General features: G+C 35.4%; 1 protein-coding gene across 21 annotated transcripts in view; it reads left to right on the top strand.

Moving 5' to 3' along the window:
- Positions 1–25,075, top strand: part of ABI3BP (ABI family member 3 binding protein) — a 143,348-nt gene that overhangs the window by 90,733 nt on the left and 27,540 nt on the right. For 13 of the 21 annotated variants that reach the window (XM_051780933.1, XM_051780921.1, XM_051780925.1 and 10 more), the window contains 19 exons: positions 210–278; positions 1,189–1,236; positions 1,738–1,812; positions 3,399–3,446; positions 3,931–4,005; positions 5,294–5,341; positions 6,227–6,301; positions 7,097–7,171; positions 8,417–8,491; positions 9,124–9,198; positions 11,247–11,321; positions 11,981–12,055; positions 12,523–12,597; positions 14,211–14,285; positions 14,766–14,840; positions 15,944–16,009; positions 16,310–16,384; positions 20,248–20,343; positions 22,728–22,838. In XM_051780933.1, coding sequence (XP_051636893.1) covers positions 210–278; positions 1,189–1,236; positions 1,738–1,812; positions 3,399–3,446; positions 3,931–4,005; positions 5,294–5,341; positions 6,227–6,301; positions 7,097–7,171; positions 8,417–8,491; positions 9,124–9,198; positions 11,247–11,321; positions 11,981–12,055; positions 12,523–12,597; positions 14,211–14,285; positions 14,766–14,840; positions 15,944–16,009; positions 16,310–16,384; positions 20,248–20,343; positions 22,728–22,838 — 1,386 coding nt within the window. The remainder of the gene's footprint in view (positions 1–209; positions 279–1,188; positions 1,237–1,737; positions 1,813–3,398; positions 3,447–3,930; positions 4,006–5,293; positions 5,342–6,226; positions 6,302–7,096; positions 7,172–8,416; positions 8,492–9,123; positions 9,199–11,246; positions 11,322–11,980; positions 12,056–12,522; positions 12,598–14,210; positions 14,286–14,765; positions 14,841–15,943; positions 16,010–16,309; positions 16,385–20,247; positions 20,344–22,727; positions 22,839–25,075) is intronic. The other 8 variants (XM_051780912.1, XM_051780914.1, XM_051780913.1 and 5 more) reach the window with 8 other exon arrangements.

Here is a 25,075-nt window from a genome sequence, read left to right as displayed (position 1 = left end):
ATAAATGCACTTTTGAATTTTTAAGAGCCACAAAAGTCACACAGGGTAGTTATGAACATTCGGTAAATTTATCGTTTACTCAGTGTTTCAGAATAGTTGGGAGGAGGTGAATTTTGTCTGGGAAGCAAGAGCAGCTGAGCCATGCCAGCAGCTGAAAAATAGATATAGGTGCACCTGTATTTCTCTCAAGAAAATTCTCTTTATTCCAGCAGCAACCATTCCAGTGTCAGTCACTACTAGGAGTCCCTACACATATGAACGTCCAAAGACTGCAGAGGGTAATGATTATGAGTCATCTTTAGTCATTCTTCTTTTCACTGGTCTAATAATATGTGCAGTTGAAAGCACCATTTCCTGTAGGCTTCTTGCTTATTCATATGTGGTCCAAACCCAAACAAATGGAAGTGTAATCTTGATGCTTTATTACTTCTCAATGTTTCTAGCATGGAGATGTCTTCTAAGAGGTAGTATCAAAAGCACCAATTGCAATCAAAGTTTTATAGTTTTATTTGTTAATGCCTTGAGAGGGGAGAGTTTATGCATTAATATTATTTTAATGTATTTTCTTTACTGCCAGGAAATTTTTATAGACTCCGCCATTTCATAATTTTTTTTCCCCATTTGGCATAGTTTATGAGGAGGAAAAGGACATGATATACCAATTTTGTTATCCAAATTGTAAGCGGATCTAATGAAGAAAAACTAGGAGGTTTTACCAAAATAAGTTTTTTCAGATAATTAGTAAGTATAGCTGTACCAATAGCAGCCTTTTAGTCCTCTGCTTAATTGCTTACCTTAGAGGAAAAATTCAATTGTCTTGTCATGGTCAGCATACTACTTTCAATTAGTAACAGACTTCAATTTGGAGATTCCTGACATTTTTTATATCAAGAGTTCCTCTCTGGGTTAAGCTCCGTGATCACTTCTCTTGCTTGTTCTAAGATTCACTGATTTCTATCCTCATATTTTTGCTTCTGTTGCCATCAAGTTTGCCCAATTATATATTTCTTATTTAACCTGTATTATTAGGAACTTTAATTGCCCATGGTTTTAAAAAGTAAAAGTTAGTTTGAAGATCCACATTACCGTGGTGTTGTATTAGCACCTGCTTTTATATGTATCGGTGTAGTAATTTTAGGTTTTCGGAGTATATTCTGCACTTACTTTGTCACACTGTTTCTGTTGCAGTCTTGGATCCTATTACACTTAGAATTGAACCCCCAAGGCCAACGATAGGTAATGATATTTCCTTGGCCAGCTGTCATGTCTGCTTTTTTCCATCACAGAAAGCATCACTGAAGTTAATCACCTTATGCCTTAGGATTGTTTCATTTAACTTCATTTTCCTTCTAGGTAATTCTCTTGCTTGGCATTCACGACTATTGGGCTTATTGCTCTCTTCACAGCTGGAATATTGCCTGGTTTTTAAGAAAATTATTCTGGCAGCTCTCAATCACCTTTCTCATAATTATGCTTGTTTGTGTTTGTTCCAGTTTTTATGAAAACAAAACAAAACAAAAACCCAACAAACAACTAAGCTTCAAAAATTACTAAACTTCCACTTTCCTGTTTAGACTGTTGTAAACACATGGAGAATATTACCTGACTTTCCTATTCCTACAAGGAGGCTTCTTGGTTGCAGGTGTGAGGTTTCTGTGCTTGTGTGTTCATCTGGTATCAGATTTGTTAAATTGCTGTGCAATTTAACCAACTTATTACGCACATTTTCTCTTCCAGCTCCAAGGGAGACTCAACGTGTTCCTTCCAAACCTAAAACTTCACCCAAACCTCATATCCCACAAGCCAAAGATGGTAAACTGCTTTGTGATTATTTCTGATTCAGTTTATATTGGATTGAAATGTATTTCTGAGCAGCTGTTTAGTTACCTGAGCCAGTTAAAACATAACGGGGTTCTGTTCTGCTGTGCTCAGCAATTTATTTGCAGTTTATTTGCTAGGTATTTTTCATCATACAAAAGAATAAATCTCTGTTACTTCAGGGCAACAGGATGAGAATAATTTTGTTACGCTCAGATTAACTGTGCTAACTGAAGCAAATACCAAGCAGTTAATGTATGCACTGTGGCTACTTGGGTGGTACAATTATTTCCCACACTGCTTTGCACTGTTAGAATAAATATGTTATGTTTCCTTTTTAAGTAACAATTACTTAATTTCATGACATTTTTATTTTCTGCATGAGAAATTGCCCAGTACATAGTTAGTGTTTGTTTATATTTATTGGCATTAATGATCATTTAATTGGTATTCCAAAATACTGGATTTTTAGGTCATGAGATGTGAGTGCAGTTGAATTCAGTAGTAGGCAGGAAAAATTACTTTCTGTCCCCTGCTATCCAGTTTGTAATATCAACAGAAAATTGCAAGGGTATCAAATATTAACATATGTTATCTTTTGGTAAATGTGAAAAATTTAATGATAATGAATTTAATGAAGATCTTTAAACTGTAGACACGAAGCAATATTCTTTTTAAATCTGATGTTATCTCTTAGATGTGATTATCGCCTGTAGAAAACAAAAGAAAAAACCTTGTCCTCTCATAGTTTTTTAACCATGACAGCTGATTATAAAACATTGTTTCCAAATTACACCTTAAAATGCAGCTTCTCATTAGCTCAGCTTTTACCTCTGTGGCCGTTTTTCATTATTATGGTAGTCTGACCTTCTCAAAAATGATTAATGGTTTTGTCACACAAATGTTACAAACTTGTACTGTTTTGTGTTTAAAAAAACAAAACAAAACAAAAAAACCAACACAACAACTTACTGTTTCTTCAAGAATCTATAATATACAGAACTTTTTCCATAGCATCATCCACTTACCTTGTGATCACTTATCTTAAAAGATCAAAAGAATTTTTTTCTTTTTTATTGTAATTCATAAAGAAAAACTGACACAGAGAGGGATACCATCAATTTCACACCTTTATGTCTCTTAAACATGCAGTTTTATTTTAGATCCATACCAGTTTAGAGCTGAATAATATGACTGTGCAACAACAATACACCATAGTGCTCTTTAATAATATGGCATACAGTAAACAAGCAAATAGTCTCTGATTCCAACTGTATATATAAACTGCACCTGAAATACACCACAAAAAGAAGATATTTGTGTCTCTAGAAAGCCATTTTTGAATGACATAATGCTATATATTTGGATATCTCACTGAGGCCCATGGGAGAACAAAGCTCACATTATCTTGCAGGTTACATTGCTTTCTCAGAGACTTCTTTAAAGGTAACTGTTTCTTTATGAGGCAGTATACATAGTATATGATTCAGAAGGCAGTTACTAGTCAAGTAATACTAATTGTAAGTGGAGTTATTCTCTTCAATTTTCAAAATGTCTTCTATGTTTTGTTTCCAATACAGTCCTGGAATCCATAACATTTAGAACTGATCAACTAAAACCAACAATAGGTAACAGTTTTACCTAGAGCGTAAATCACTTGGGGACCATCACATTCAGCTTTTCTCTCAGTGTATGCTGAGCATCACAAGTATTCATTGTACTCCACCATCATAATTTTTTGCTATTAAATTTCATCCTGTAAGAGATTTTTTTATGATTTTATACTAACAATTAATAATCATATTTTCTGGGTTTTTTTTTCACACAAATGCATTCTGTAAAGTGGACAGAAGCACCACAATCTACCTTTGACTACTTGTCTCTATACTCAGATTCTGTCATGTGCTGCTTCACCTTTTATATTGGTCCATCCATACTGGTCTTGCTTTATGCTATCCTGTTACAGAGGTTCTCCATCAGCACTGTTTCAAGCTTTCATATATCTCCATTACTCAAGTTTTTCATGTTTCCAGAGGGTCCCAAAGGCATACATTCTTTTTTAACATTATGTCTTCTGTCAGGATGAGTTCTTGAAATTATTTCTTTTTTCAGTCCCTAAGGAACCACACCGTGTTCCTTCCAAACCCCGAACATCACCAAGCTCAGAGATGTCACAAACAAAACCTGGCAAGTACATTGTTTCTTTACATTTTCATACTGATATGTGTGTCTTATGAAATCTACTGTGATCAGTGGAGCTTCAGATTTATATGTATCCCTTGCACATATATTCCTTGTGTGATAAAATTGTGGAATTTATAAGCAACCTGGTAAGTTTAAAATCTCTGTCTACAGTTCTTTGCTACATTTTAACTCACTGCAACAGTGAGTATTTTCTGTACAATTCTCAGTGAAAACAGGTCTTTTCTGTGTGAATTTTCTTGTTTTGGTGAAGCAAAGATGAAAAGGAGGGGTATCATTTTATTTAGTTAAGGATGGAGAAAGTAAGTTATACAACTCACACTAGCTGTTGCATGAGGTATTGTAGAGGGTTGACCCTAGCCAGCAACTAAGCACATAACCAGCCACTTTCTCATTCCACCCCACAGTGGTTTGGGGGAGAGAATTAGAGGAGCAGAAGGGAGAAAAAAAATTGTAGCTCAACATAAAGACAGTTTAATAAGTGAAGAATAAATAAAGGAGTGGGGGAACCAAGTGATACCACCGACCACATCCCACTAGGAGACCAGTGCCAATCTGGGAGCAATGGGTCCTTTAGGAAAGTTTTGTGGCTAAGCATAACATTATACGAGGGGGAATATCCCTTTGGTTAATTTGGTTCAGCAGTCCTGGATGTGTTCCCCCCTGGCACCCACCCCCAACCTACTTACTTGGGGGCAGAGTTAAAAACAGAGAACTCCTTGATGCTGGAACAAGCCATAATCAGCAATAGCTAAAACACTGGTATGTTAGCAACACATCTTAGTCACGAATTTAAAACAGAGTACCACAGGGGCTGCTATGAAGAAAATAGACTCTGTCCCACCCAGACCCAGTGCAGGTACCCAAAGTAAATGCAGTATTAGATGGTATTGCTGAAAAAAATGGGCAGAGAGATGATAACTTGGGCTCCTTTTCCCCCCAGTAAGTCTGCAGCTATTGTTTGAAACAAAACCCTCTTGAAATAAGTCAGGAAAGTGTACAAAGATGAAGGTGAAAAACCACCCACAGTCTCTTTGTGGCTTTTACAAAAGCTTCAGATTTATATTTGGGATCTGTTCTGTATTGGAGCTATTACCTTGAACTGGAGGCAATTCTGAGCAGCATAATACTCTGAAGTGTTGAATTTCAGGGACAAGTGACCATCTGTCATCAGCTGTAGCAGGGATGGTATGATTATTGTGGAGGCAGTGATTGTAATATCTTGATTGTTCCTGGTAATATTTGTTTTTGTTGTTTTATTTTGCTAATACAGTTCTGGAACCAATTAAGTTTAGAACTGAGAAACCAAAGTCAACAATAGGTAATGATGATTTCTTGTTTGAGTAGTCATATTTTCTTTCTTCTTCAGCACAAATCATTAAGAGTAGACCTACAAAAATTTGTCACCTTTCTTTTCATGTTCTTTAATAATTTAACAGTCAGGGTTCTCTGTTACTTTTTTTATTTTCTGCACAATTGAGGAAATCCCTTGTTCCTTTCAAGTTGTTATACACAGAACATAGGGCAATTTTCTTCAATATTTAATGATAAGAGGCAGAAGGTAGATCAGAACAGGACCCTAACCTATATGTCCTCAGTCATACTGTAGAGGAGGCATGGTTTCTGTTGGTCATATGATTGGGGTAGAGCAGATTTGCAGAGCTGCAAGCTGCAAGCTTGCTTTCTCTGCTTCCCTTCCTCTCTAGTTTATGAAATGAAATTCAGTCCATCATAGAGGACTGAAAAATTATTCCATTTCACTCAAACCTCAGTTTCACTGTCAGAAAACAATTACTTCAGTGATCTTGGGTCACACGATTGCTTGAGGCAGATCCGTTTGACTAAGGACTTTTTTGTCACTTGAATCTGGTACTGTGCATCATTCCAGGACAACCTCCATTACAGAGCAGTGGTGTCTTTTGTATTTGAAGCTACTTATTCTGTTTTCTTCTTCTTTTATTTTTTAAATCCTCTTCTTAAATGGAACCAGTAATTCTATCTCATGCTTAGTTGTTGTTTTGTCACAGAAGACTTTTTCTTTTCACTATAATCTGACTTTGTTAAAAAAACCTCCCTTTTGAATCACTTCCATAAAAATACCTTTGGTTCAAATCTTTGTTTTGTTTTTATTGACTGTTGTGGGTGGTCGTTGACACTGATACCTTGGGAAACTTTAGTAATGTTTAACCCAGTTTCTTTCTTTCAGCTCCTAAAGATACACGTCCAGGGCCTTCCAAACCTAAAACTTCACCCAGTCCACGTGTTCCTCCAACTAGAGCAAGTAAGCTTATCAATATTTTGCCCTTTAGTGCATGAAAGTTTCATCAGTTTGAGAATTTTCAAAATTGAGGAGTTCCACTGTCATAATCAAATTTTGCTATATAGCTGTCACGGAACAAGATAATCAGCTATATATTTATACATGTCAATAACATAAAATGATAGAGATGTGTGGGTTAACACTCACCTTGAACCCTTGCACACAGAAAAATTTGCATCTTAATTTCCATAGAGTGTGAGAGAAGTATAAGTATTTTTCAGTTACTCAATTACAAGTGTAAAATTACAGTACTTTCCTGCTCCCAAAACTTTGGAAATAGTTCTGTCTGTTTGAAAATTACTGGTAAGTTTCCATGTTTCTTCTACTTTGACTGCTTTGCTGTAGAATTTTTTTAATGCAAAGTTGATTTAAATGAGCAGTAGATTTTTGGAATATGAAACACTTGAGAAGCACAATTAGAGGAAGTGTTAGAACTACAGCAGTTTACTCTGCAGAAAGTTCTGTTCAAAACTGCTGAGAAGAGTGAAGAGTGAATCTGACACTGCACTATAGAAGTCACTTTAGTCTTTGCACAGACATAATATTCATTGCATTGACAGGAGATATCTTTGTGATTATTTTCAAATGCCAGAAGTAATTTCTAAAAAATTTCTTAGTAGAAAATTAATCTCCTGTCAGGAATAATCTAAAGACATATGATCAACCTCAAGAACATATTCAAAACTTTGCACATCTTCACAGGTCCAAGAATTATCACCCTCAATAACATATTCAAAACTTTTCTCTGCTTCACAGGTCCAAAGGAAAGTCGACGAGTCCCTTCCAAGCCCAGGGCATCTCCAGCTCCAGATGTACCACACACAAAACCTGGTAAATACATTGTTTTGTTGTGCTTGAATATTCAGTGTTTCTTTTAAGTTGTCCTTCCTCAATGAATCAAATGTTGATTAACATCTCTTCATATTACGAATACATTTTCTAATGATTATTATATAGGTGTTTAAAGGAAGATAGAGCTGATTTCTCTTTTTAAAGTCTGATTTTTGATGAATTATCTATGCTTTTCAGCCACATGACAGGTATCACTGATGAATAATCTGTATAGCAGGGTAGACAACACACAAACATTCTAAGAAGTTGGAAGAAGTTGCATCTCTTTTGTACCTGTCAAAAGGTGCTTAGAGAAAACGATGTATGGTTCATGTTGGATTCTAAAAATAACTGTAACTCAAACCACTCATATGATTGTGTGACCTGATAATAGAATTTGACCCTTAAAATATACTTAATAGGGATTTACATTCCCATAAACTGCCAAACCTCTGTAACACATAACGATTCTGAAAGTATCAGTTGAACACTATTTTGAGTGAATGTATATTCAATAATTTCATAAATAAATAATTTACTGGAAAAAAATATGTGTTCCAAATTGAAAATAAATCAGTCATGTAAAAGGGAGTATTTTTACCCTTTTGCTTATATGTACTCTTAATGCTGTGTATCATGTTTTTTATGAAGTTTTGGCACCTAGTACATTTACAGTTGAACAAAAAAAGACAACAGGTAAATTTGTTAGCTTGAGCTGGTCATGGTTATTTCTTCCCTGCTCCTTGGACCAATGCTTATGTATCATTAGTCTGGTTTTCACATTATCTGTTTGTGGTTTTGATTTGTTTTCTTTTGTACTTATTGAACTTTACTCTGTTCCAGGTATTGAAAGATTTCTAGCTGTTTTGTTGTCTTCACAGAAAATTGCTTTCCCTGTCACACATATTGTGTGACACTTTGACGCTTTTAGGAGACAAGCATGCCATGGGTATTGCAGTTATGAGCTTTGAAATACAGGTGGAAACATGTCCACTGTATTTGTCTGTGTTCTTTCAGTTTTTGTTGCTTGACACCAGATTTTGCTTACTTGATCAATTTTGCACCCGTGTTTTCATTCATGATTTTCTTTTCTCTTTAAATTCCTGTATGCATCTGACACTGGATTTTTCAGTCTCTTATGCAGGGATTGTTTTTGTTAGCAAGCATGACACATGCAGTGCCTGTGAAATAAACCTATCTAATTTCTGAAAAGTATAAATCCCTAAAACAGATCTTTCTTTCCAGCTTCTAAAGAACCACAATATATTCCCTTTAAACCTAAAGCAACTCCCATCCCAGATGCTCCACACAGGAAGCCTGGTAAATTATCTGGTCTTTTGCCAAGGTTGATAACTGAGCAACTGCTTTGAGGGTGGGTGGTGGGTGAGTTGTCATCAGTGCATTTGCTGTTATCTAGGTATCATTCTAGCTTAAGAAACCTCTGCAGTGCTGCAATTAAGTCCTACCTACTGATGGCAACTTCAGCAGTTCAAGTTTTTTTTTCATCTTATGCAGATATTACCAGAAGAAATAGTAGTGGCATGTATGCCTTAATCAAGGATTACAAGTTATCCACAGCTTGCATCTGAGCAATACACTTCAGTAGTTTGCACCATGTTTTTGAAGCTCTTATGAGAGAAACCTCTTAATGTTGTTGCATTACTTTTTCTTTATATACACGTTTCTGTCCAGATTAGACTGAGGATGCCCTTCAGTTATATTTTGATTATGTGACTCCCCATCAATACATCTGACTGATCTGTGATAACCAGTGATTTCACTGAAGGGTTGTTACTATTGTTTCGTAACCATAAATTTCTGAGGGTAATGCCCATTGCTGTTCCCTTTCCTGGTGTATACAGTATAGTGCTGAAAGACTTTTTTAGGGAGGTGGGAGGGAAAGGGAGATTCTCTTCATTATTCAGATAATTTATTGACATTTTTTCCAACAGAAATCTTTCCAACTTTTGGTGAACCAGACACTACTATGATTCCTCGTATTCCTGAAAGAACAAAGGCAACATTGGGTAATCGTGTATTTCATAAATAATTATTCTATTTTTCATTCTTTTTAGAGCAGATCATCTTAGAGAGAACTCATTACATTTTATTAAAAACTAATAATGAAGTTTTGCTCTGCTTCTAGATATTTACTTACTCTTTAGTCATGCTAAGGGTAATAGTGCATGAGCCCATTTACTTTCAAAGGTTTTTTTCCTCATCTTCTAGCCCTTCTACTCAGGATGATGCAATTCCTCCACGTTATCTATTTTCCAGTAAAAGGGGACTTTATTTAAAGAGAGGTAGCAATTCTTGTAACTTCTTTTTCTGAAGTATGGATAATGTCATTCTAAAATACTCTTCAACTTCACTCCTGTTGTTGTTTAACAGCAGCCAGCAACTAAGCCCCCACCAGCCACCTGCTCACTTCCCCACCAGCAGGATCAGGGAGAGAACTGGAAGGATAAAAGCTAGAAAACTCGTGGATTGAGATAAAGACAGTTTAATAGGTGAAGCAAAAGCCACACACACAAGCAAAGAAAAACAAAGAATTAATTCCCTGCTTACCATTCTTACCTGCTTCAACCATCTCCAGGAGAGCAGGGCCCCATCACACGTAAGAGCTACTTGGGAAGACAAACACCATCATTCCAAACTTCCCCTTACTCCTTCAGCCCCCCAGCTTTATATACTAAGCATGATGTCGTATGGCCTGGAATATCAAGAACTGTTTGGATGATACTCTGAGGCACATGGTGTGACTCTCAGGGATGGTCCTGTGCCAGGCTAAGGGTTGGACTCAATGATCCTTGTGGGTGCCTTCCAACTCCCCTTATTCTGTGATTCTGTGATCCCCTTGGTCAGTTTGGGTCACCTGTCCCTTCTGTGTCTCCTTCTAACCCCCATGCACCCCCAGTCTCCTCGCCAGCATGGCAGTACAGAGAGCAGAAAAGGCCTTGGCTCTGTGCAAGCACTGCTCAACAGCAACAAAAACATCTCTATATTATCAACCCTATGTTCAGCACAAATCCAAAACACCTCCCTGTACCAGCTACTGTGAAGAAAGTTAACTTTTCCAACTGAAACCAACACAACTCTTCATGGTATAATTTTACAGAAGAAAATTATAAGGTATCAAGTATAGCATAAAGTATACAGAGCAGCTAGGTGACCCTCTAAATCTAATATTAGTCTAATTCTTAAAACCATCCACTCTGCTGACTTCTAGTCACCCACGCTGGGGAAACTTGCTTAAATATATGAAACATTGACTGACTATTGTTTCTTCTTAGCTGAATTTCGGATGTGGGCCAATTAAGGGTCACTGAATCCAAGCAGTATTGGGCAGTGCAAGTATTGCTTGAGCAATCTTTCCTAACAATCAGTTCTCTGTCCCCAGTTTCAGGCACATATTGACCCTGCTTTTCTGAAAATGAAATGGTACCATTAATGAAATAGCAATAGCTATTGGCTTAAAACTATGGGGTTTTTTCTTTTTTGTGGAGGGGGATGAAGAATGCACAGGCTAAGGCATTTGGGACCTCTTATGTTGGTGTGGACCACAAATTAGCAACAGCCAAGATAACCTCTTTCAGTAAATGATTCCTACTTTTTTTTTTACAAGAATTTTAAACTTTAGAGTGTGAAGACAACAACATTAAATCATTCCCATATAAGAGCAAAAAAGTTAATTTATAAATCAAGTTTGATACAAAGTCCCCACTGAAAAATAGAGCCTGTCCTTAGATACCCATGTATGGCAGATGAGGAAGATGTAGACTACTACTGTCTGGTTTTGTCCCATTACTTCACAGTGTGATGTTCATGACTATATTCTTCACTACTTGATGCAAAGCTAGAAATTTGTATATATATTTTTCTAGAAGTGTGTTTGTGTAAGTGGCCATTTAACTTGTTTTCCTTTCTTTGCAGGAATCCCAACTGATTGATTTTCAGCTTTACCCTTCCATAATTTGCCTTATTACAGATCAGATTGTACTTATGATCCTTGTGTGCTATGAAAGCAGTGTGTTTTTTCAATTATTGTTCTGGGTGCTGTTTGTTTTTATTCCAGCTCCAACTGAAAAACAGTTCATTCATACCAGACCAAAAACAACTGAAAAATCAAGAGTGCCACACACCAAACCTGGTAATGGAGTCATTCTTTTAATTTTATCTGCTTGTGTTTAATCATTCTTTCCCTTAGCCTCAGATTTTGTGCTTCTTAATAGAATTATTCATAGCCAGTTTTTTGCTGAAGCAGATGCATTACACTTAAGACAATCAAACCAAAATATGTCAAAATTACACTAAAAATAATAGTAAGATATGTAATATAAAATAAAAAATGTTTTCTCTCCTTTCTATTACACATAGCAAATGATGACTAAAATGTAGTAATGTGGGTATTGACAAATTTCAGCGGCTAGATAGATTGAGTTCTCTTTGATTACTTCCTGGTAGTCAGGGATGCTTCTCTGTGAGCACTTTTTTTTTCTTTTCATAAAACGCAACAAAATTCCTTTCTAATGTGCTTGTACAGTTAGCAACTTACATTGTACTCTATACTGGAACAAAATTAGCTTTAAAAATAGTTAGAAGGGGCTGTGTGGCTTCCCATTTTTGTTATTAAGGGAATGTATAGCAGAAGTTAATAGAAAGATAACTATATCTGTCAGCAGTTGATTTTCAAGGTAATCTGTTACTCCTTAGTTTGGGGCATTTTGCAAGTTTTAGAAATAGTACAAGTGCTATTTGTTTCTATTACAGATAAATATTCTAAGATTCTTCACATTCTTTCTTTAACAGCAATACATCAGACAACTCCACAACCAATTATTACAAAATCTTCTACTACTACTGGGCATTCAAAGGCAACAATGGGTAAATAAGTTTTCTTAAAGTTAAGATGCAGGTATTTCCAGTTTTTCAATTGAGAAATTTCTAGAGAACACAGATTTATATAACACCATTTCACTATCCTTCATTCTGCTACCACATGCATGTACCTTAGTATAGAGGATTCTTATTTCTACTTTAGACGTAAAGCAAAAATAGCCTACAGCTTATGTCTGGTCAGAAATCTGTATTTGTCAGATCTCCAAACAAATTTAATGTCAAATTTTTCTTTTAGACCAAGAATTTTAGCCACTAACTCAACTTATCCTACAGCACACTGCTGAGACTTTTCTGTGTTTTGGATAGTCATTTTGTTTCAGGTTCCAGAAAGCCATGGAATTGTTATTGTCTTTTTTTCAGGCATTTGAGGCATGCATTTTCTGTGGGCTAAATATGGCATTGGATCATGACTCCTGAAGAACACAATAATAGTCTTTTTCCTTTTCTTTCAGCTCCAAAAGAAACACTGCTCATTCCTTCCAAACCCAAAACATCTGTCTGGCCAGAAGTACCACAAACTAAACCTGGTAATTTACAGTTTGTAACTTTAGAAGTGTTATTGTGGCACTGCCTTAGTTACATTTTCGGCTGTCACTGAGTACTGCAGTCATGGGACATGCATAATAAGTAGACAGAAATTGGTACCATAGTTCAGCTGAGAGTATGTTAATAAATTATATGAAACTGAGTGCCCAAGAATTGCATCCATTTCCATGGAGAGCAGCTGGACAGGTTTAGTAGCCATTAAAAATATGAGGAATTCAATTAATTTTAATAAAAATATATTTCTGTGGTCACACTCACAAAGTTCTTTTCTTTTGGGTGATTTTATTAGCCTAAATACATTTGATTCCATTTCTCAATTACTTTTGAAACTCAGGTTACAGAATCTCAGTCCAAGATAGTAGATGCTGAGAGAATAAGTGTCTTCAGCACAGTGACTTCTTGCAGTAACTTCAGTACATTCAGGGATGCACAGTTACAACGGAGGACGGTGATACTTCAGCTTTACCTAGGTGTGAACTATTTCAATAAAAATTGCCAAGTAGGAAGGTTACAGGAGAAAAACATAGTTAGAGGAGGAGTAACAACATGGTTATAAGAAAGAGCAGCTCCTAATCTTTCTTCCTCTCTGGTGTAACAACAGAACTGATTATATTTTAGTTCAAGGCAAATCACTCAATGAATAGTTTTATAATTTCATGCACACTTTTTCACCTTAGACTGGTACTTTTTTTCATAGCCAAAAAAGAATTTAAGCAGACACCCTATTCATTCAAGAACTATATATACATGCGTATATGCTATACGTACGTATATATATTACTATGAACATCAAACTGAACAGTTTATGAAAAACATTTCTGTTCTAAATGCCTTATTTTGAAAGGCTGTTAAGTAACCAAGTTAGATTCCAAGTCTTGGTCGAATAAGAGCTATTTCCAATCACGTCATAGTTAACAAGTGCCATCTTTTGGTACCACTACAAAGTTAGTTTTAGGGAAAGAATTTTAGAAAACAGAATTTAGAGGTTTATTCTTTTAAGAATAGATCATTATAATTGTGTATGTGCAAAACAAACTACTGTTAGGAAAAACAGTAAACAAATTTTTTTTGTTAAGTACAAATGTCACTATTTAGCCACTGCTCTTTATGCTAGTAAGTAGGTTATTTTCCAGCTTCCATATTTTAACCTTATTTCTGAAAGACAAAGAGGCATGTAGTGTGTGTCTCTGCCTGCCAGTCTGTCCTCTTCATTCAGTAATTTAGATATCTTTCAATAAATTCAATCAAGTTTGAATGAGGTCTGAAAGATAAATATGTTACTACGAGCTTTTAGAAATGTTTTATGGAAGAGTAAGTTAATATACTAAGTATGAAAAAGACCAAAGACTGTCAGAACTCCACCTTTAGGGCATTTGTTCTGAAGTTAGTGGGGACCCAGAACAATCATTGCACTGTCTGGCTGTCAGCATGAAAATACATCCAGACTAATCAGAACATGTTTCTGTCTCATATTTGTTAAAATTGTCTTAGCAGATGTGTAGATAGGTTTTTAGGAAATAATGGAGACAGATCCTTTGTGAAATCCACCTTCTTTAATTTCCCTTCTCACAGAACAATGGTTTATTTTTTATAGCTCCAAAGGCAACACACCTGGGATCAATTAACCTTGTTACAGTTCATGTTGTTGATGGGTCCAAAATACCTTTGGGTAATGAGAATGTTATGTCAGTTTATTTTTCTTAAAACTTTACTTTCTCTGCTTTTGCTATATAGCTAAACTTACACTTTAATCAACAGAAATACCTCAATATGTCTTTATGTCATGTTCATTTGTTAGTTACATTCCAGTGCATGTACAAAGTATTGCTGGTTTTAATTTTCCAGGCATTTTTCTTCTTCATGAAATCTTTTCTAGAAATAAGTACCTCATGTACAAGGCTGAGGAGTCATGTAAAAAGGCATTGCCTGATCATCTTTTCTGATTTTGTCTGACTTACTAATGAAATATATCTTCCAGTCTTGAAAAGTCTTTTTCCTGTATAAAAGCATGATTTTCAGACAGGTTTCTAGTACTGACTCTTGTTCATGATCTGCACAAAGACAATCTGAATTTCCTTTCCACCTGTGGTGTCTTATGTTTAAAAGGAAATAATTTGCACTTGATAAGCAGTAATATCTCCATTTTCAGTTCCCAATGAAACATACCACATTTCACCCAAGCCAAAAATTGCTCAAGCAACTGAAATTCCATGGTTCAATACAGGTAATTTTTAAGATTCTCTTAAATTGTTGTATTGAGAGTCTGTAAATCTGAAGTAAAATCAGTACTGTTTAATATTTAATTATAAGTTCATTGTTACCTTTAAAACCATTTCAAATACATAACATGAACATTTATTTTCCCCCTTATCAAACATTTTTGGTGCTTTGAAAATGGGGTTTAATCAGTATTATATCAAAGATGATATGAAGCTTTTAAACACTATGAGACAGATGTATAGTGCTGCAAATATAGATGTAACTAACTTCCACCATTTACCTTATAAAATCTAAATCTGTAAAACTTTTCCCAAATCTAAATGTCAAAACTGAGTAATATGTTCTGTACTGCATAAGTATTTTCTCTGATGCTTCAGAGAGGCTGGATTAAGTGTTATGGATAGAATGGTTATTAGATTTGAATATCAAATAGCCAGCTCTATTTATTTAAAACGCTGACTTACAGAGGTTGATAACGGTGAGAAAGACAACAGTGTCTTATGCTTTCAGCTTTTGATGTGATTCACACAGATACTGTAACAACCACCTTATCAAAATTATTTTGTAAGTGAAAGGCAACAATAAGGAAAGGTTGAAGGCTTCCAATTTCAACCTTGATGGTGACACTGTGCTTCAGCTGTCTTACACAGTGTCTGCATTGAATGCTTCTGGTTGTTTTCTCAGCAATAATTCACTGTTTCATGGTTTTATCTAAGTATTTTGTTTGGGGGTTCCAGTGTGGTGTTTTATTTTGAGGTTTTTTGTTTGTTTGTTTGTTTTTTACAGAACCTAATTAAATGTCTTAAGGCCATGGATACCTTGCAGAGCTAACTCTGTATCCATATACAGTTGGGTAACTGGCTGTAAATATTTTATATCTTTTCCTAAACCTAAACATGAATGTAACTGGTCAGACTGCATGATAGAGTCATCTGACCACTAAAGAAACTAGCATTTTCAACATGCATTTTGGATTGGAACTCATAGAACTCTCATGTGTCCATTTTGCTGTATCACATTGGTGCATGGACCTTTTTTTCTGGCAAATTGCACTGCACTATTGGTGTTCTTTTACACAGCATTTAAGCAGAACCTTATTTCTTTTAGCACCTCATAAGACACGTCTCCCTTCCGCAAGACCAAAACCGTCTGATAAATCACAGACTAGACCTGGTAATAATTGTTTATTCAATCTGGGATGGGAAGGAGATTGATTAATTAATTAATTTCCCCTATTCTCAGTGGAATTTTAAGTGTTGTTGGGAGAAAAAAAGGGTATTTTTTAATCAATTAATAAGTCTACAGGTAAAACCTCTTCAAATCAGAAACCAGAACTGTGTGTGTCATCACACTAGGTGTTACTTTTTCTTCTCTAGTGTGGAATTGTAGGCATCACATAGAAACCTCTCGGGTGTTCTTCTCATGGAACTTTTTTTTCATCTTTCTCTTTTTTCTTTCTTAACTCTCTCACAGTTTTTAGTAAAACCACACTAGCACCAGCCAGAACAAAAGCACCTGGACTGCCACAGTGGATTGCGCCAACAACAGGTAGAGCTGCATTTTTGGGGGGGTTTTTTATCTTATCTGGAAAAGACATGAATGTGACTTTCTCAAATCACCTTGAGCCCTGCAAAATATTTCATTGTGTTTTGTTACAGAATTTAATTCCTCAGAGTACCATGTGTAATTGCTGCTACTGAGCATGTTATGGAATTACCGAGAGTCATTGTGAAATTATATTGACAGTCTGTGTAAACTTACAGATAGATTATTATGTGGCTACTGTTTACTAATGTTTTCTAGATGTTAGGTCCAAGATAATTACTGGAAAACACTGTTGAAAAGGGTCACCCAGTTGTTTGAGTCCAAATCAGGAGGCTTGGTAGGAAAGTCTTAAACCGGATATCTTGCTAGCTACTATCTATGCACGTGATGCGTTCACACCAGACCAGTTCTTACTCAGACCATGCAGTATTTGGACTGTAGAGTATTCAGGCTTGAATACTTCAGCATCAAAGAATTCCAAATTGATGGATGATAGAGGAGAGTGAGAACTTCAATTTACGTATCCTTAAACACAGAGATAACATACATCCCTAACCAGAAAGATTTATTAAAAATATGGGTTTGGTTGGGGGAAAAATCATTTGTCCTTTTTCAATTGTACTTGATTTTTCAATCCAATTAAAATAATGTTGTCAGTGTTAACTCATAAAGAATCTGTAATTTTTTTATTTAATAAAGCATTAATTTATTACATCAATATAAACACTGTTGGTTTTTTAATATAGCCATTGGTTAATTAAATACATAATTTTGGGATTCTTCATCAACAAAGCAAGTTTAAAATAATACATATTATGAATTAATAAATAAATAAATAAATAAATATAATGCACATATTTAGAGCAAACTTTTGGCTGTTCACCCACTACTTTTACTGCTACTGTCCCATTCCATTGCTTTGTGATAGCTAGATTAGGATAACCTGAATGATATACCATCTCTTTTAAACATTTTTGTCTGTGTAATGTTTCCCTCTAGTATCTTTGGCAATTTAATACCTGTTGCTGATCATGGAATGACTTCAACTACTTTTTCCCATACTTAATTTTGAAAAGCCCACCATGTTTTTGGAAATGGTACAAACTCAGAAGAGATGGTTGTATATTTAAATTGCATTGAACTTAACCTGTTTAGAACAAGACCTACTCTTCTGTATTACACACTGAGTGAATGCCTTCATTAGACTTATGTGCTCTTTGACCTTTCATAGTCCTTCTGGTCAATGAATGAGCCCATCACATTCCAGGACACCAGAGCCAGTTACAGTATTAAATGACCAATGTCAGTAGTTGTGGGTCAGAAAGCTTTGTTCTTTCCTTGTGTTTCCTTCTTATAAATGAGCCTTCTGATGTCTGATTCCTGAAATAGGCAGAATGCACACAGGTCTCCTGGGGTGATCACATTATGAAATTATGCACAAATATACTATTATTTTAGACAGTATATTAAGCTTTTCTCCTCTCCCACATAGTAGTAAACTTGGCAAGGGTATTTGTAGGTTATAAAAAACCCCAACAAAAATGAATGCATGCTGAGTAAATCAGCAGTCTAAACATAATAGTGAGCATGTAAATTGTTACGTGTAGTTTATTGTGCTTAATGCTGGTTTGGGTGCTAAAGCACTGTTTTAAGCAATCCTATTCTAAATGCTCTTCTTGGTGTGCCCACCAGCTGTCATCATTTCCATCTCTTTATGGTAGTGCCCATTGCTCTATTATAGAAGAACTGTAGCTTCATTATGATAGATGATGTCAAAAGTCATCACAAGACTGCTTCTTACTGTGCATGCTATATGTACTCACTGGAAAACACTTTTTTTAGAATTCTTCTGTAAAATGATACTTCCAGTAATATTTTCCATTACCAAGCTACATCAGTCTTTTTTCCTCTAAGTTAAAGAAACATCCTGAAGGTGTTATAATATTTTAAGATATCCTGAGGATTTTTGGATCTGAAGAAGTTAATTTCTTCATGATGAAAATGTTATTTTCTGTGATTAGTTTATCAAAATACTTAACTTTTGATCTAACCTGATCAGACTCCTTAATTGGCCTGTAAGGAAAAATATGTTTTCACGTTTACCTTTAGACGTTTTATCATTTATTCTTTCTCTGAAGAAGAGCACATTTACCGAAGAGCTGTGGTTAGTTACTATATTGTTTAAACATCAATTTTAACTTTTAATTCCTTGCTGGACTGACACTGCTATTGAATGTACTCCATTCCTTCTTCCTTACTGCGCTCATTAGCCTCAGTGCAAAGATGTTTCACCCCATGGAGAGTCTGCTTGGAAGCTGCAGGGCCCAGATGATAAGCAGAATTTGTTTTTTCCAGCATCAGCACATGGGATTGTGGCTGGTTTCCTGGCAGGCTTTTCAGTCTCCTGGCTAGCTGTAGTGCCAGGTGGTAAACTTGATTGTGGAAAAGAGGCAGAGATTACCTCCTCATGACTAGCATTCCTTTTAGGTTTTTTGCCAAGTTTTAGCCTTTTTCTCTAGAACATAATTTTATTGAGATGTCTTTTCATATTTATCTTTGTGTATGTAACTTAGTATACTGAGTTATTTTTTAATTTATACTTAATCTTTTAAAAACTGCTCCTGATCTATTGGACTTCCTGACAAATGTCAGTAAACAAATTTTAAACAACATTTCCATTTTCCTTGTGAAACAGAGAGATACTTGGTTTTGTTTATAATACCCATTATCTTTGTGTTCTATTTTCTTTTTATTTTTTAAACTTTGGGTATACCGTCAAGTTCTAGAGGAATTCAAGTATAAAGGTATTTTGAGTTTTATTTTATCAAGAGCACTTTTTCCTTTACTTCCCTTAAAATGATCCACTCCTCTGATGGTATTAAAGACACAGTGGTTAGTTTAAACTTGTTCCAGACCCCATGAATATTTCCAGTAATTGAGAAATTATCTGTTTCATGACGTAAAAATACTGGTGTAATGTCAAAACCAATTGAGAACCATATTATAAACCTATGAAATCTTTGGTTGAAGTGATTAAATTTTGTTGGAATAGGGTTGGAATTTGATAATTAATGTAATATTGAGGGGTTATTTTTAATATATTAAATTTTGCAGGTTTTTCATGACGTCATGAGTAAGAGTGGGGGGGGGGTGTCACCACAAACATGATGAAGTTGCAATGCATCTTCTCACTATACTAGATATACAGTTTTTATAAAGCAAATACACTTATTTTGTATAGAGAAAGTATATTAATTTAACAATCTGGCTGTACTATAAATACCAGCATGTGAAACAGTTGTTCTGTACCAGGAGTTATGTTGATCTTTTTAATGCCACTTTAGTTTTTTCAAAATGTGTTTATATAACTTTCTCTTATATACAAACTGAATTTTATGTATACTTTGTCTTCTGTACTCCAAATATGGTATATGTTTTGTTCAGAATTGCTCTAACTATTTAGTATGGAGGATGACTAAAGATCTTATTATGGGGAGAAGAAGAACTTTGCCCTTTGCAAGAATCAATGGACTTTTTATTCCATATACTGAAAAACTAGAATTTTCTCTGTACACATCTTTCCACATATCATCTTGGTTTAACTGATCTGTTACCTCTCCATCTTATTAATTCTCTCTTTCCAAATACACTTTTTTAAATTGCACACTTTCTAGAAACAGAACACTTCCTATTTACTTGAATAAGAAAATAATGGATTTCACTCATTTATCACTAAAAATATAGGTGGGCCATACATGCTGGTTATGCACTTAATGTTAACTAGAGTTTGAATATACACAATATACAAGTATTCCATGACTTGGTGCTGCACTGTAGAGACTTATTCCATTTCCTTTGTTTCACAGGTGATATGTATATACCTGAGGATATTACCGAGCAAGTTGCTGTGGATGTAAAAAAACCTTGGGAATATATTGATACCTGGGAAAAGCCTCTTTCTGGTAAAGTTAATAAAAGTAGAAAATATGGGAAACTGTAGGTGTTGTGAAAAATAAAAACACTACCTTTTCTACACAAAAAGCATCTCCACTAAGAAGAGAAAATAATTCTTAACCACCCTTATCAATACACTTTCTCATGGCTTCAGGATGTTACTAGAAGTGATAAAAATAAGAATATTTTGTGGTCACTATTTATTCTCTAACATATGCTATATGCTAAAAATTATCATCGTGATCATATCCTTCTGATCAAACAGCCACAATACTGTAAATACTGATTTTTTCCATACTAATAGTTTCCACATAGCAAAGGAGAATAAAGTAAATGCATAACCAAATTGTACTCCTATTTATGAGAAAGTTGTGTTGACTATTAGTATTGTGAGGAAAATTAGAACTTTATGAGGTTTGCATTGGTCCACTGCTCCAGCCTGTCAGGGTCCCTCTGGATGGCAACCCTTCCCTCCAGTGTGTAAACTACACCACCAGCTTTGTGTCAGCCACAGAATGGCTGAGGGTTCACTCAATCCCATTGTCTATGTCAACAGTAATGACAAAGTCTCTCCCAAGAGGCTGCACACCCTCCTCTTTCATCAAGAGTGACTGAGTCAAGGAAATACATTCCCGGTCCCTAAAGAAGCCCCAAGATTAATTAAGTCCTAACAGTTCACCATCCTTTTGTCCTTGCAAGAATCTACACTATCAGAAAATCCCTAAATCCTATTGTGTGCCCTAGTTTACAAGCTCAGTCTCCATTTATTGGTGATTAGATTTGGTAGCGTCATAGACCGTCACCCAAGTCATTGTGGGAAGTAGTAGTAGGGATTATTGTTTTTTCAGAGTGCAATATAATAGATTCAACTGTGACACATACACCAAATGCGTTGTTTTGGCTTTCATGTGACTGTTGTGGTTGTATTGCTCAGAAGATATGATAGAAACTACTTGACAAGTCAATACTTGCACATTCTTACCCCATAAATATCACAGACAATCCTATTCCCTAAATACGGGCTGGGGGAAAAGTAATGATGAATACTATCATGTAGTAGTATCTAGGGTATGATGACTTATATATGTAAAAATTTATCTCTTTTCAGTTCTTTAGGCATAACTTTTTCATATCCATTTGGAGATTAAGAGTGAATGTGAAACCTATAAATGCTATTTTCAAAACCATTACGTCTTTCTGAATTAGACAAAGCACTATTTCCTGTCTTGATCTGAGGGATTACGAAAAAAAAGGGTTCTATAAGTGGCTGCAACAGTCCAAAAGGAAAAGGGGACAGAGAAAGATGGAGATATTCCTGTTTGCATATTGTAATATTTCTGAAAATGTCCTCCCAAGTGAGTCTTTGGATCTGCTCCCTTCTCTCCCGCAGTCACTCTATTTATAGGGTAAACTAAGGTCTGATACATAGGGCCTGAGGCACTCTGTGTAGCCAGTAATTCAGTATCAGGCAACTTGTGTATTTGTTGATATTGGCAGCATTATAAGAATTTTATTACTCTTGAGGGTTTTCCCCTCTTAGGTACAACAAGTCTTTTGTTACATAAATGTGCTGCACATATCTCCTGTTTTTTCTTAAGGAAAGAAGGGCAAAGGCGAATAGTGGAAGAAAAATCTTTTCCTTTGCCTTTCCTTTGCATAATAAAATCCCTCATAATTGGCTGGAAAATACAGTAAAATGATTTGTAATTATGAACTAAAGGCTCTCTTTTTAGACCTCACTGTCAAAGGACCTTACCAGATAAAATTAATAGATACTGGCTAGAACTGCACATTGAAATGACCAAGTTGGGCGTTTCAAAAATTTCTACCACATAACTGTCTTTAGACATGTCTGTGCATGAAGGGACAGTGACGTTTTTCATTTTTCACTTGAACAGCATAGGATAAAGTTTTCCTAATGATAATTTCCCTTTCATTACATCTTTTGCTTCAAGCTGAGGGTGACTAGTTCTATTAATTAGAAAGTACAAGAGATCACAAATTTTGTGAGTAGGATACTGAAGATGTTTCCTAGTACGCTGAGGTGGTGTTTATTGTGTGAAAACATATCCTTTTGGATGCCAAAATATTACTGTTGACAGAAATGAGTAACTACACAGAAAGTGAATCACTGAAACACTTGTAAAAAATCTCAGAGGAGCTACATATTTTCAGAGTAAGCTTGGTTTAAAACTTCATGGCACATACTTCTCAAAGAATTTAAGACTGAAAATAGAATTCACTTCAGCTCCTAACCTCACCCCTCCACTTTTGATATTAAATAAGAAATGAAACATTGTTTGAGAAGTCAGAATATAACTTGTAATGGGTTTCTGATTTTATGGAATTTGAGGTTGAATAATTAATAACACTGTCTTGTAATGTCATTCAGTAACTACATCACCTGGACCTCAGCGCCCTCCTATACCTCCTGCCAAGCCTACACAAATGAGAAGAAAACCTCTGCCTCCAAACACCGTGACTGGTAAACCCGGGATTCCAGGTATCTCAGCCTTTTCAACATAAATATTTTATTGCATGTGAGATTATACTGACTATTAAGGTACAGGAGAATTTTATAGGATAGATTTCTTTAATCTGTGAGATCTATAGAAACTAGTATTTTGGAACACATAGACCTTTTGTCTTCTGACATGAACTCTATTTTGGGATTTTTTTTCCTAACCTGCTTATGTCAAAATCATCCCTAATAAGGGAGCTGAAAGCCAAATATCACACTCCAAGTTATCCTTTAAGAAGATCAACCTTATGAGTATTTCATGTCTACTAATAGCATTTTTAGCTACTTAATGTGCATGTTGGATGGGAGATATTGAATATTATACTTCAATGTATACACCCAACTGGTTATTTGTTAAGAAATTCTGTCACATATATATTGCATATCCATTAACCACTGCAAATAATGAGCTAATAGTCACCCAGAGAACTGACTGTACTAGGAGGTAGAGTGAGCTGAGTTATTTCATGTGCACAGAGTTTAACTTGATTATTGTGCTAAAGTATTCCACCTTCTCAGTACCCATTTAAGAGCACACAGAAACTTTCATGTTTCCTATTTTATTTTAATTTTATCCTGAAACTGATATTCAATATGCACATATATGTTTTTCTGTGGATTCTATATAAGAATCCTTAGGCTAACTTTTTTCCAGGTAGTCAGAAACTGTCATCTCCTTATGCTTAGCCTCATGACAAGTGCTTTCCTTTTCATATTGGTCTCTGTCATTCCCTGGAAATACCAAGGTCTTCACTGTACTGTATTTACTGTTGTCTTTGTCTTGTTCCATTTGGGACTTTGTGTGCTATTAAGGCACTAAAGACCTAAATAATTCTTTAGTATTTTGTGCAGCAGATGAGTGACAAGAACCTCCAAGCTAGCAGCAGAGCTAAGATTGAAACGTTGTGTCTATACTTGCTGTTGATCCGGTGGTCTTTCCTTAGTAATAGCTGCAACAAAACATAAGACATTGTCAGTCTTGAGCTGCAGCATAAAATATGTTGACCTGATACATTTTCTTTGGCTTGTAATGGGGGTCTATACTAATTTTCTCCACTAAGTGTCTAATTAATTTACCAGTGATATAAAATTTCACCCTTTTTCCATACACTGAGGCCAGGCTATGTGGCAGTCAGCAGTTACCATACCTTCCTCGGCTTTCAAGATGGAATAAATTGGTTGGATGAACTGGTTATTCCTTGTGGGGCCAGTAGCCGATTTTCCTTCTTCTGTGTTTCCTAGTGTTTTATCCAGCTTAGTTTTAAACATTATAATTCAGTTTCTTCTGCTTCCCTGGAGAGACAGTTCCACTGTACTAACAGGAAAAATTTGCCTCAATGTTCTTCTTGGATTTTCCCTGTCAGAATTCTGTCCTCTTTCTCATTAATACTATGATTAATTCCTTACTTGCATCTTTCTAACTCATCTGGTGGATGAATATTATGGAAGGGTTTCTGTGCAAACCTTAAAAGTCTCCTGAATGGAAAAAAAAGGAAACAAGATAGTTTCAAAACCTTTTTGAAGCTGGACTCCAGCGACAATCTTTCAAAGTCAACTTTATTAAGGAAATTAGTGGAAAGTAGGGATTTTTGTTATTTTAAACTTCGTTCACCAGAGTTTAAAGAAGAGTTCTGCCTTCAGTCACCATGGTCTTCTGTGTCATAAATGCACATTATATAGTTCCTGACTTTTTTGGGGTTGAGCTTTCCAGTCACGTCACCGTTATCTGGGAGTATCTGCATGTTTTGTGAATTTAGCTTCTATCTTTTACAGCTATTTTGAAAGATCCTTTACCATGGATTGTTTGCCTCTTAGAAACTTATTTTCTTTATCAGGTGGTAACAGCTGAGGAGTAAAAGTAATGTCACAGAATCCAGAAAATTTTCTAAAAGAGCTATTTAATTATGGGAGATAGTATTGCTTCTATCAGTTAGTTTCTGCCTAAACTTATGACACCTAGTACAGAAATGAGTTCAGAAAGAAAACTTTTTCCTTTGGATCATGTAGTGTTATAAATGTTGAAAATGTTGGACTTGGTTGCATTTTCCTTTCTTTCATTTGCAATGCATCTTAATTTCATTTAGTGGAAGCTCCAGGACTGTTTGGTGGTTAAATTCTTAATGCAGACCACAGTTAAGGACTTGGTGTTTATTGTTATTCATGTTCCAGCTCCAACCTTGCTAATTTATGTACTGTATTGAGAGTAGAAATGAAAGGAT

This window comes from Manacus candei, unplaced genomic scaffold (genome assembly GCF_025592945.1).
Source record: "Manacus candei isolate 608988 ecotype Guabito, Panama unplaced genomic scaffold, ASM2559294v1 h1tg000014l, whole genome shotgun sequence".
NCBI classification, from domain to species: Eukaryota; Metazoa; Chordata; class Aves; order Passeriformes; family Pipridae; genus Manacus; species Manacus candei.
This window is presented reverse-complemented; position numbering and strand designations above follow the sequence as displayed.